The sequence below is a fragment of the Bufo bufo genome, chromosome 7 (genome assembly GCF_905171765.1).
Source record: "Bufo bufo chromosome 7, aBufBuf1.1, whole genome shotgun sequence".
Lineage (NCBI taxonomy): Eukaryota > Metazoa > Chordata > Amphibia > Anura > Bufonidae > Bufo > Bufo bufo.
In genome coordinates, this window is record NC_053395.1 from 185,018,267 (window position 1) to 185,032,414 (window position 14,148).

General features: G+C 43.5%; 1 protein-coding gene across 1 annotated transcript in view; it reads left to right on the forward strand.

Annotated features, from left to right (window-relative positions):
• The window catches only part of LOC121008813 (dynein heavy chain 11, axonemal-like), a 489,011-nt gene that overhangs the window by 423,170 nt on the left and 51,693 nt on the right, over nt 1–14,148 (forward strand). The window contains exon 74 of the mRNA XM_040441508.1: nt 6,233–6,460. Within this exon, the coding sequence (XP_040297442.1) occupies nt 6,233–6,460 (228 nt within the window). The remainder of the gene's footprint in view (nt 1–6,232; nt 6,461–14,148) is intronic.

Below are 14,148 nucleotides of genomic sequence, written 5' to 3' on the forward strand. Positions count from 1 at the left end.
AAGTACACAAGGGTTGCCATATATTGGCTGGTGAAGATTAGGGTGCATGCGCACTGGCCCTTTAAGAGCAAATGTATTGATTAATTCAAACATATAGATCTACTACATTATTAGATTTTTATTTTATTTTGGTTATATGTGGTTTTATTGCCATCTATTTTATGTATTGTTATTATATACAGTACAGACCAAAGGTTTGGACACACCTTTTCATTCAAAGAGTTTTCTTTATTTTCATGACTATGAAGGCATCAAAACTATGAATTAACACATGTGGAATTATATACATAACAAACAAGTGTGAAACAACTGAAAATATGTCATATTCTAGGTTCTTCAAAGTAGCCACCTTTTGCTTGGATTACTGCTTTGCACACTCTTGGCATTCGCTTGATGAGCTTCAAGAGGTAGTCCCCTGAAATGGTCTTACAACAGTCTTGAATGAGTTCCCAGAGATGCTTAGCACTTGTTGGCCCTTTTGCCTTCACTCTGCGGTCCAGCTCACCCCAAACCATCTCTATTGGGTTCAGGTCCGGTGACTGTGGAGGCCAGGTCATCTGGCGCAGCACCCCATCACTCTCCTTCATGGTCAAATAGCCCTTACTTTCAAAGTTTTCCCAATTTTTCGGCTGACTGACTGACAAAGAATAACGCCCCTCTGGGCTCCTTACAGCTTCATTTGAATATCATAAAAAGCGTGTTTTTTTTAAAGAAATGACAAGACACAGAATAAAAAGAACAAGACATATGGAAATAAGGTACTCTATTACACATGGATTCATTAAAACATTTTTTTGCTAATATGCTAGTGACAGATTCCCTTTAAAGCAGTTTTTTTTAGCCAAAAATGAGTAACATGCAAAATTGCCTCCGAAGGTGTACATAGCCTTTAGCCACCTCCGGACCGCCTAACGCAGGATCGCGTTCCGGAGGTGGCAGCGCTGCGCACAGTCACGCATATATGCGTCATCTCGCGAGACGCGAGACTTCCTGTGAACGCGCGCACACAGGCGCGTGCGCTCACAGGAATGGAAGGTAAGAGAGTTGATCTCCAGCCGCGATCGTTCGCTGGCAGGCTGGAGATGTGTTTTTTTTAACCCCTAACAGGTATATTAGACGCTGTTTTGATAACAGCGTCTAATATACCTGCTACCTGGTCCTCTGGTGGTCCCCTTTGTTTGGATCGACCACCAGAGGACACAGGTAGCTCAGTAAAGTACCACCAAGCACCACTACACTACACTACACCCCCCCCCCGTCACTTATTAACCCCTTATTAGCCCCTGATCACCCCTGATCACCCCATATAGACTCCCTGATCACCCCCCTGTCATTGATTACCCCCTGTCATTGATCAACCCCCTGTAAAGCTCCATTCAGACGTCCGCATGATTTTTACGGATCCACTGATAGATGGATCGGATCCGCAAAACGCATCCGGACGTCTGAATGAAGCCTTACAGGGGCGTGATCAATGACTGTGGTGATCACCCCATATAGACTCCCTGATCACCCCCCTGTCATTGATTAACCCCCTGTCATTGATTACCCCCCTGTAAAGCTCCATTCAGACGTCCGCATGATTTTTACGGATCCACTGATAGATGGATCGGATCCGCAAAACGCATCCGGACGTCTGAATGAAGCCTTACAGGGGCATGATCAATGACTGTGGTGATCACCCCATATAGACTCCCTGATCACCCCCCTGTAAAGCTCCATTCAGATGTCCGCATGATTTTTACGGATGCACTGATAGATGGATCGGATCCGCAAAACGCATCCGGACGTCTGAATGAAGCCTTACATGGGCATGATCAATGACTGTGGTGATCACCCCATATAGACTCCCTGATCACCCCCCTGTCATTGATTACCCCCCTGTCATTGATTACCCCCCTGTCATTGATCACCCCCCTGTAAAGCTCCATTCAGATGTCCGCATGATTTTTACGGATGCACTGATAGATGGATCGGATCCGCAAAACGCATCCGGACGTCTGAATGAAGCCTTACAGGGGCGTGATCAATGACTGTGGTGATCACCCCATATAGACTCCCTGATCACCCCCCTGTCATTGATTACCCCCCTGTAAAGCTCCATTCAGACATCCGCATGATTTTTACGGATCCACTGATAGATGGATCGGATCCGCAAAACGCATCCGGACGTCTGAATGAAGCCTTACAGGGGCATGATCAATGACTGTGGTTATCACCCCATATAGACTCCCTGATCACCCCCCTGTCATTGATTACCCCCCTGTCATTGATCAACCCCCTGTCATTGATCACCCCCCCTGTCATTGATCACCCCCCCTGTCATTGATCACCCTCTGTAAGGCTCCATTCAGACATTTTTTTGGCCCAAGTTAGCGGAATTATTTTTTTTTTTTCTTACAAAGTCTCATATTCCACTAACTTGTGTCAAAAAATAAAATCTCACATGAACTCACCATACCCCTCAAGGAATCCAAATGCGTAAAATTTTTTAGACATTTATATTCCAGACTTCTTCTCACGCTTTAGGGCCCCTAGAATGCCAGGGCAGTATAAATACCCCACATGTGACCCCATTTCGGAAAGAAGACACCCCCAGGTATTCCGTGAGGGGCATATTGAGTCCATGAAAGATTGAAATTTTTGTCCAAAGTTAGCGGAAAGGGAGACTTTGTGAGAAAGAAAATTAAAAATATCAATTTCCGCTAACTTGTGCCAAAAAAAAAAAATTCTATGAACTCGCCATGCCCCTCATTGAATACCTTGGGGTGTCTTCTTTCCAAAATGGGGTCACATGTGGGGTATTTATACTGCCCTGGCATTCTAGGGGCCCCAAAGCGTGAGAAGAAGTCTGGTATCCAAATGTCTAAAAATGCCCTCCTAAAAGGAATTTGGGCACCTTTGCGCATCTAGGCTGCAAAAAGGTGTCACACATCTGGTATCTCCGTACTCAGGAGAAGTTGGGGAATGTGTTTTGGGGTGTCATTTTACATATACCCATGCTGGGTGAGAGAAATATCTTGGTCAAATGCCAACTTTGTATAAAAAAATGGGAAAAGTTGTCTTTTGCCAAGATATTTCTCTCACCCAGCAAGGGTATATGTAAAATGACACCCCAAAACACATTCCCCACCTTCTCCTGAATACGGCGATACCACATGTGTGACACTTTTTTGCAGCCTAGGTGGGCAAAGGGGCCCATATTCCAAAGAGCACCTTTAGGATTTCACAGGTCATTTACCTACTTACCACACATTAGGGCCCCTGGAAAATGCCAGGGCAGTATAACTACCCTACAAGTGACCCCATTTTGGAAAGAAGACACCCCAAGGTATTCCGTGAGGGGCATGGCGAGTTCCTAGAATTTTTTTATTTTTTGTCACAAGTTAGTGGAAAATGCTGATTTTTTTTTTTTTTTTTATACAAAGTCTCATATTTCACTAACTTGTGACAAAAAATAAAAACTTCCATGAACTCACTATGCCCATCAGCGAATACCTTGGGGTCTCTTCTTTCCAAAATGGGGTCACTTGTGGGGTAGTTATACTGCCCTGGCATTCTAGGGGCCCAAATGTGTGGTAAGGAGTTTGAAATCAAATTCTGTAAAAAATGACCTGTGAAATCCGAAAGGTGCTCTTTGGAATATGGGCCCCTTTGCCCACCTAGGCTGCAAAAAAGTGTCACACATCTGGTATCTCCGTACTCAGGAGAAGTTGGGGAATGTGTTTTGGGGTGTCATTTTACATATACCCATGCTGGGTGAGAGAAATATCTTGGCAAAAGACAACTTTTCCCATTTTTTTATACAAAGTTGGCATTTGACCAAGATATTTATCTCACCCAGCATGGGTATATGTAAAAAGACACCCCAAAACACATTCCTCAACTTCTCCTGAATACAGAGATACCAGATGTGTGACACTTTTTTGCAGCCTAGGTGGGCAAAGGGGCCCATATTCCAAAGAGCACCTTTCGGATTTCACAGGTCATTTTTTACAGAATTTGATTTCAAACTCCTTACCACACATTTGGGCCCCTAGAATGCCAGGGCAGTATAACTACCCCACAAGTGACCCCATTTTGGAAAGAAGAGACCCCAAGGTATTTCGTGATGGGCATAGTGAGTTCATAGAAGTTTTTATTTTTTGTCACAAGTTAGTGGAATATGAGACTTTGTAAGAAAAGAAAAAAAAATAAAAAATCATCATTTTCCACTAACTTGTGACAAAAAATAAAAAGTTCTATGAACTCACTATGCCCATCAGCGAATACCTTAGGGTGTGTACTTTCCGAAATGGGGTCATTTGTGGGGTGTTTGTACTGTCTGGCCATTGTAGAAACTCAGGAAACATGACAGGTGCTCAGAAAGTCAGAGCTGCTTCAAAAAGCGGAAATTCACATTTTTGTACCATAGTTTGTAAACGCTATAACTTTTACCCAAACCATTTTTTTTTTACCCAAACATTTTTTTTTTATCAAAGACATGTAGAACAATAAATTTAGAGCAGAATTTCTATATGGATCTCGTTTTTTTTGCAAAATTTTACAACTGAAAGTGAAAAATGTCATTTTTTTGCAAAGAAATCGTTAAATTTCTAACAAAAAAAGTAAAAATGTCAGCAGCAATGAAATACCACCAAATGAAAGCTCTATTAGTGAGAAGAAAAGGAGGTAAAATTCATTTGGGTGGTAAGTTGCATGACCGAGCAATAAACGGTGAAAGTAGTGTAGGTCAGAAGTGTAAAAAGTGGCCTGGTCTTTCAGGGTGTTTAAGCACTGGGGGCTGAGGTGGTTAAATGTGTCTGTTCACACATCAGTATTTTTTTACTTTCTGTGGGTCAGTAAAAAACTCACAATTCAGATCTCTTTTTATATAATAAAGGTGGGTTTACACAGGCCGAGCTTAAAGCTGATTGTCGTGTAGGAACACACACACACTATATTTTTCGGACTATAAGACACACCTAGAATTTGGAGGAAGAAAATAAGAAAAAAATATTTTTCATCAGACCTCAGATCAAACCCCAAAATCAGACTCCAAGCTCCATCAGCCTCAGATCAGACCCTTAGATCCCAAGCTCCATCAGCTTAAGATCAGACCCCCCAAGCTCCATCAGCCTCAGATCAGACCCCCAAGCTCCATCAGCCTCAGATCAGAACCCCCAAGCTCCATCAGCCTCAGATCAGACCCCCAAAGTACATCAGCCACAGATCAGACCCCATCAGTCTCAGATCAGCCCCAGAACAGACCCCATCAGCCTCAGAATAGACCCCATCACCCTCAGAACGGAACCCCATCAGACGTAAAAAAATAATAATAATGACCTTGCCTTCTCCCGATGGTGCTGCCACTCACTGCAACCTGGTCTTCTGACCTGTGCTACACTGTGACCTTATTATTCTTTGACTAACAGTTACTTATAACTTTGTGAATTTTATAATATATTTTTATACTTTGTTTCTTTTCAAATACTCTGCCTGCTACAGGTTCCTAAATCTTGAAAAAAAAAAGTTTACATGTGTGGCCATTTTACTTACTTCTTCATTGACCTCTCCTTCTCAGCCCTTTACTGTCTTCCAAAATTTGCCTAATTTTTGTCTCGTGATTCATATTGTCTCATCACTATCTCAAATATACCCTCTTCATCTTATTGTACACAACTCTCAGCAGAAATTCCTTACTCTTCTTATAAGCTTAAATTTATAAATGTTTTACTGCACAGCGATATTTGTAGCTAAGTATAGGAGGTTACCTAAAAATCAGAGAGGTTAAAGAGGTTCTGTAGCTTTTTATTACTGATGATCTATACTTTGGATAGATCATCAGCATCTGATCGGTGGGGGTCCGACACCCTTGAAGTGAATGGGGCTGAGCCGCGGCCATGCCAGCGATAGTAGTTGTGACGTCACTGGCCTGTGGAAAACAACAAGAAGGCCACGGCACTGCTGCCAGCGCCGCTGCCTTCTCAAACAGCTGATCGGTGGGGGTCCCTTTAAGGTGCTTGTATTGCATATATAAACACTAGGAAATGTGTGCAATTAATTTGGAATTATCAAGTGTTTTATAAATGTTTAGCATTTGATGGTAAATTGCAGTTTAACTATAGGTAATGTTCTAGAGATCTGCATTAACACATAATTTGTTGTTTACTATTTTGGGCCTTGTTAAACTAGAATATAAATGTAATATTACAATATTTCCTGTGATATTAAATTAAATCTCTGTTCACAGAATATTCACCTAGTAGCCAAATGGCTAAGCACTTTAGAAAAGCTATTAGAAAAGTACAGCAATGAAAGTCACCCTGATTACCGTGTGTTCATGAGTGCTGAACCAGCCCCAACACTCAAGGAACACATCATCCCACAAGGGATCCTGGAAAATGCTATCAAAATTACCAATGAACCTCCAACTGGAATGCTGGCAAATCTGCATGCTGCCCTGGATAACTTTGATCAGGTTAGTAAAATTTCACTTAATGTAGAGAGTAGTTTCACTGCATAATAATGTATACATTGTTTTATATAACTCACGCCAATATGTATCATCCAAAAATAATCAGGTTCAAAACACAGCAATTTGGGCCCATACAGAGCAAGCATCCATGGCTAAACCAAAAATAAAGGTTATATTGCACTTGTAACCAGTGTCACTTAGGTGTAGTAGTCAATGTTAGAGAAAGTTCATCAATGAGCGTGTAAGCACAACGTACAAAAATAGTCGCTGCAAAATACACACCCAAGATGAATGAACAAGTAAAGGTGGAAGTGCATGTATTGAAAAGTCCTATTTTCATCAATGGCTTTGGCTTATATGTATGAAATAAAGATGTTACAGCTTTTTATTTCTTAGTCGAGCACTACTTTCATGTCCCGAAATTCAGAATTTGGGGGATACTATATCTCCTTATGGAGTGTGTCTAAATGATGTGAGGAGTCTTATAGGCCAGGCAATGCTCCTCTGGAATTCTGGGAAGAGGGTATGTAAATGAGTTATTAGCATCCTCTGCCTCTAATGCCACCAGATGTAAGGTAGCAATCCTTGAACTCAACCTTTGACCTTTTGAAACAGGCCTTCAGACATGAACAGCTATCTACAGATGAGGTGCTGGCTTAATTATTATCCAAGTTATGCCTCAAGGCCTGTTTAACAGTTTGAACATTGACTTATAGGATAGCTGCCTTACATCTGGTGGCAATAGGGTCAGAGCTTGCTAAGAGCTCATTTGTATACCCTTTTCCCAAATTCTGAATATCACAGGTTTGTTTGGCAAGAAGTATCAGATATAAATTAAAACATTTTCCAAATATGGACCATAAAAATATTACAGTTTCTTCTCCAGATTCCCATAAGGGGGAAAAAAATGTTATTTGCCTAAGAATATTCCTTGAGCATGCCATCGTCCGAAGCTGAGTGCAGTAGTGAAGGACACCAACCAAAGCCAAATTTCAACTCCAAATCTGGCAAACAGAATAAATCCTTGCATTAACAACCAGTCTCCAAAAATCTAGTATCCTGTAATAGTATTACGCTAAAAAAATGCATCCAGACCCCTCTTGAACTCTTTTAATGAGTTCACCATCACCAGCAATTATGGCAGAGAGTTCTATAGTCTCACTGCTCTTAAAGTAAAGAATCCTCTTCTGTGCTGGTATAGAAACCTCCTTTTCTCTAGACGTGGACGATGTCCCCTTGTTATAGTTACAGTCCTCTTTTTCTAAAGAAATCTCTAATTTTCATAATCTTTCTGGGTAATGTAGTCCACCCATTCCATTTATTACTTGAATTGCACATTGCCAAAACTCTTCCTTCATTTTGCTGTAAAGCTTTTGAATATGGCTGTAACTAGCAGGGTGGTAGACTTAGCAGCAGTGATGTTCACTTACTGTTCATTGTAGACGATTGATGGGAATGTATAAGGGGTAGTATATATTTTTATGCAAATGAGTGATGGGCCAAGGAAATGAGCAAAGAGATGGGGACAGTTCCACACTTGCCAATAAAAGTGTTAGTGATGAAATGAAGTTCCAAAGTTTTGCAGCAGTGCCCCATAATGAGTTGTTATCCCCCTTGTTGTTGGGCTTATAGGAATGGTTATAGAGATGCAGCCAGGGGCGTAGCTAAAGGCTCATGGGCCATGGTGCAAGAGTTCAGCTTGGGCCCCCCTCCCCCCCCACCTTCCCTCAGTGGTTTATGGCAAGGGGCAGCCTAGCCTTTCTGCTGCCTGAGGCAAAAATTGAAACGTTCCCACCCCATGCCAAATTTCAACCTATCCCATTCCCTCCAGTCCTGCTGTTAAATGGGTTGTACTCTTTTTACTACTAATGACCTATCCTCAAGATAGGTCATCAATATCAGACCGGCGGGCATATCCCGGCACCCCCACCGATCAGGTGTTTTAGGAGAGGGCAGCGCTCATATGAGAGCTGCTTTCTCTGCTCTGTTCACCTGCTCGCCGCTACAATTGCAGTGGTGAGCAGGTAAACAGAGCAGAGAAGGCAGCGCTCATACAAAAAAAAAAGCAGACAACCCCTTTAAAGACATACTTGGAAAACATTACATACAGCGCTACAGAACATACAGAGTAATACAGTACCACATATGTACAGTGCTGCCCATAATTATTCATATCCCTGGCAAATTTTGACTTAAAGTTACTTTTATTCAACCAACAAGTAATTTTTTGATGGGAAATGACATAGGTGTCTCCCAAAAGATAATAAGACGATGTACAAGAGGCATTATTGTGGGAAAAAAAAACATTTCTCAGCTTTTATTTACATTTGAGCAAAAAGTGTCCAGTCCAAAATTATTCATACCCTTCTCAATAATCAATAGAAAAGCCTTTATTGGCTATTACAGCAATCAAACGCTTCCTATAATTGCAGACCAGCTTTTTGCATGTCTCCACAGGTATTTTTGCCCATTCATCTTTAGCAATGAGCTCCAAATCTTTGAGGTTGGAGGGTCTTCTTGCCATCACCCTGATCTTTAGCTCCCTCCACAGATTCTCAATTGGATTGAAGTGTGGACTCTGGCTGGGCCACTCCAAAACGTTTATGTTGTTGTCTGCTAACCATTTCTTCACCACTTTTGCTGTGTGTTTTGGGTCATTGTCATGCTGAAATGTCCACTGGTGCCCAAGGCCAAGTTTCTCTGCAGACTGCCTGATGTTGTAGTTGAGAATCCTCATGTATTGCTCTTTTTTCATGGTGCCGTTTAGTGTGATTAGGTTCCCTGGTCCATTGGCTGAAAAACACTCCCAAAGCATTAGGTTCCCACCACCATGTTTGACAATGTGGATGGTGTTCTTTGGGTTGAAGGCTTCTCCTTTTTTACGCCAAATGAAGGAAACATCATTGTGACCAAACAATTACATTTTTGTTTCATCTGACCATAACACAGAAGACCAGAAGTCTTCTTCTTCGTCCAGATGAGCTTTTGCAAAGGCGAGCTTTTGTGTGCCTTATCTTGAGAAGTGGAACCCAACAGTGTGCAATGTCCGTTGGATTGTCTGCCTTGAGACATTGCCACCAGCAGAGCCCAGATTCATAAGGATGGCCTTGGTGGTGATCCATGGATTCTTTTTCACCTCTCTAACATTCCTCATGGCCAGCACAGGTGTCACTTTTGGCTTTCAACCACGTCCTGAGATTTTCCACAGTGCAGAACATCTTGTATTTTTTGCTCAAATGTAAATAAAAGCTGAGAAATGTTTTTTTTCCCACAATAATGCCTCTTGTACATCGTATTATTATCTTTTGGGAGACACCTATGTCATTTCCCGACAAAAAATTACTTGCTGGTTGAATAAAAGTAACTTTAAGTCAAAATTTGCCAGGGGTATAAATAATTATGGGCAGCACTGTACCTCTTACATCCAGTGATGTCTCCTATGATGTAGATATTCTCTTTCCTCATCTTCTCCTTTCAGACTAGACCGCCATGATGATTTATTTTAGCCGCGTCTTGTCTCTGCAGAGTTTAACAAACAGACATCTTACTTTCCTACTTTTCCATCATCCTCACCCACAATACTATACTGCAGAAACAGTCCCCCTGAAAATACAGGTACCACACAGATAGTGTGCCAGTACAAAAAATACCCCCTTACCTTTCAGATCAGACCCCCATATCAAACCCCAGATGAGACCCCCCCCCACATCTCAGATCAGACCCACTTTAGACCTCCATGTCAGACCCCGCTCCAATATAAGACCTCAGATAAGACCCCTGTTAAACCTCCAGACCTCCATGGAGACCTCCAGACCCCCAATCAGACCCCCATTAGACCTCTAGACCCCATTTGGACCCCCATTAGACCTCCAGACCCCCAATCAGACCCCCATTAGACCTCCAGACCCCCAATCAGACCCCCATGAGACCTCTCTAGACCCCCAGTCAGACCCTTTAGACCCTCAATCAGACCACCAATCAGACCCTCATTAGATCTTAGACCAGACCTCCAGACCCCCATTATACCTCCAAACCCCCATATCTGACCCCAATTAGACCTCCAGACCCCCAATCAGACCCCCATTAGACCTCCAAGCACCCAATCAGACCCCCATTAGACCTCCAGACCCCCATTAGACCTCTCTAGACCCCCCAGTCAGACTCTTTAGACCCTCAATCAGACCCCCAATCAGACCCTCCAGACCCCCATTAGACCTCAGACCAGACCTGCAAACACCCATTAGACCTCCAAACCCCCATATCTGACCCCAATTAGACCTCCAGACCCCATTAGACCACCAGACACCCAATCAGACCCCCATTAGACCTCTAGACCCTCAATCGGACCCCCATTAGACCTCCACACCCCCAATCATACCCCCATTAGACCTCCAGACCCCCATTAGACCTTTCTAGACAGCCAGTCAGACACTTTAGACCCTCAATCAGACCCCCAATCAGACCCTTCAGATTCCTAATCAATCCCCCAATCAGGCCCCTAATTAGACCCTTCAGACCAGTGGCGTTGCGACGGGGGTGCAAGGGGTGCGGGCCGCACCGGGTGACACCAGTGATGGGATGACACCAGTCTGATGGATGCAGCATTTGGTGTCAGCCAGCCAGTGAAAGTGGGGTGCACCTGACCTAGGTGAGCTGCTGCCAGCAAGGGGGAAAGGGGGTGCTGGGGCTCTAAGCTTTGGCAGTAGCAACCCCATAGCCCCCTTATATGGCTAAAAAAATTATTGCTTCGGGGGGGGGGGGGGGGCTTGCCCCATTTTCTACCGCACCGGGTGACACCAGCCCTAGCAACTCCACTGCCAGACCCCCAATCAAAACTCAGATCAGACAATGAAATAAATAAACAAACTTACCTCTTCTGCTCTGCCGCTCCTCTCCTGGTCAGGCTGTCTTCCCAGCTCTCATCTCTTCCCAGGGCCTGCGCTGCCGTCACCTGACCTCCTGCAGTGTCAGGTCAGAGTAGGCTGTGTACGTCATGACGCTGCAGGCAGCCAGGGCACAACAGCGCAGGCCCCAGGAAGATCGAACAGGCTTTTCTCCCCCTCCTCCTGCTGACTAGTGAGCGCTTCCATAATGGAAGCGCTCACTAGTATTACCTTTATAAGATGCACTGCAACTTATTATGGGAAATATACAGCACCACTGGCAAGGCCCAGTTGCAACTGCGACCGCCGCGACCCCTATAGTGGATGCAGCAAAATACAGGTTTATGTAAGAGGAAAATTCAAACATATTGTATTTTTCAGCAAGAGGATGACTCCAAAGTCACCCAGTTGTAATTGCATGTAATTAAAAATGTATTATAGCTACTGAGTTATTCAAATAAAATCTCTGTATGGTGCCACCTGCTGTTTGTTTTTCTTATTTCATTATCCGGCTCACTGAGATGACCGCACATGCTCAGTTTCATCCTTCAACTGCCTCCTGAGCTGTGATAGGTAGAGCATGGACACACCCCCTGAGTTGCAGCAGAAAGGGCATGCCCCCTGAGCTCTCAGCTTGAAGTTAATCTAGCAGAGCAATGAATGGGGAGATCTCTGGATCCATGTGAGGTACAGGGCTGGTTCTAGCTTTGTTTTGTTATGATTTTAATGTTTCACATTAGTCATGAGATAACCCTCTTAAGTGTTCAATAATAGTCCAGACCTCATTGTCATCTAGAATATATAGCTGGACATACAATATGCCTTCTCTACTGGTTCTTATGCAATAAGTTTTGCAAAGAAGAATGCAAAAAATGGAAATGTCCATGTCTGCTTTCAATGTGATCCTCATGTGTTAAAATGGTTAAAGGGGTATTCCCATCACATACAATGGGGGCATATCGCTAGGATATGCCCCCATTGTCTGATAGGTGTGGGTCCGACCTCTGGGACCTGCACCTACAACGAATACAGAGCGGGGAGAGCTGTAGCGGGAGGACCCAGAGGTCCGTCCACCACCAAGCGCTGCTCCCATAGAAGTGAATGGGAGCGCACCGCGCACGCGTGGCCCCTGCTCCCATTCATTTCTATTGGGCAGACTCGGCTATTTTCGGCGGCCCCATAGAAATGAATGGAGGGCAGCTGCGCATGTGCAGTGCGCCCTCCGTTTATTTACCCGCTTCGTTCTCCTTGTAGGTGTGTGTCCCAGAGGTGGGAACCGCACCTATCAGACAATGGGGGCTTATCCTAGCAATATGCCCCCATTGTCTGAGATGGCAAAACCCCTTTGAGAGATTTTAAGGAGGTTAATACTTTTTATAAGTAAATAAAATATACTTGCCGTTTAGTCCTGATTATAACTTTTCTAGAATAATTTACGGTTCAATCATTATTTTATTAAATCGTATAATTGAATAATGTATAAATACATCCAATGAGTATACAAAACAGAAAAGTGCAAGGTCAAGAACTGAACATACCCATAAGTCTGAGGTAGTATTACATTCAATAATTAGTCTTACGGAACAAAATTTCAAGAATTAGTACCGTTGGGGCTTCCATATATGAATCCAAGAGCATACACGGCATTTATTCTCTAACTTCCAGACTAATAACCACATAAGACCGGGAAGACATCACAAGACGTGACATACCAAAACAAGACTTATACAAAAGGAAGGGGGGGGGGGGGTGTATAGGATAGGATAGGAGATTCTACTTAGTGTAGTATTTAGGAGCTATTACCGGGGACAATACCTGTTGTCAACCAATCATGGAAAAATGTGGAGGTACGAAATTGATTCCATGGGTCCCAAGTCCCCCAAAAGGCTGTAGCAGATCCTGAATCCCTAGCGCCTAGTTCTTCCATATGAACTAGTGAATCCAGGGCGTTAGACCAGGTCACTCTCAAAAGACTCTCTGTAGACCTCCATTGACGGGGAATTATCTGTCTCATAGCTAGGATAAATAATCGGAGGGCTCCCTTCTTAATCTGTGAGATCCGCCCTGAGAACATGGATAGAAGAGCTAACTCAGGTGAGGGTGTAATAGTAGCTTTGTACAAGAAATTATATAAGTCAAAGATCTCCTGCCACAGTGGGGCTACACCCGGGCAGTCCCACCAAATATGAGTCATGGATCCCCTTGCATTAAGACATCTCCAACATGCATCAGATACCTGAGGATAAAATTGGTGTAATCGCACTGGGGTCCTATACCATCTGCTAAGGATTTTATAGTTGAGTTCCTGTAAATTACAAGACACCGTTAATTTGTGAGTGAAGAGGAGAGATCTGGACCATTGGTCTACAGAGAAGGTGGCTCCCAGTTCCGATTCCCAATCAGACATGAATTTGAGTTTAGTTCCCTGGGTGTCTGTGGAAGAGTCCTCTTTCTCCCCAGAGTTCAACATGGCATATAAATGAGATATAGCATGATCAGGAGCTGACCTCGCTGTGCACATCTTTTCAAATTCAGTTAAGGGGGGACATGACCGCGATCCAGGTATCAGGGATTTAATGAAGCTTCGCAACTGAAAGTAGAGGAGCCAACGCCCAGGGCCTGCAGGAATAATGTGGGAAAGATCCTCCAAAGGGAGTAAACCATTCTGTTTATAAATGTCTATTAATTTGATTGGTTGTCTATTATGGTCTCCTAAAGCTGGGAGTTGACTCAAGCCTGTGGGGAGATCTGTATGACCCGTGAGTGTCGTGAGAGGACCAGGAGAATGTATAAGGCCAAGTTTAACCG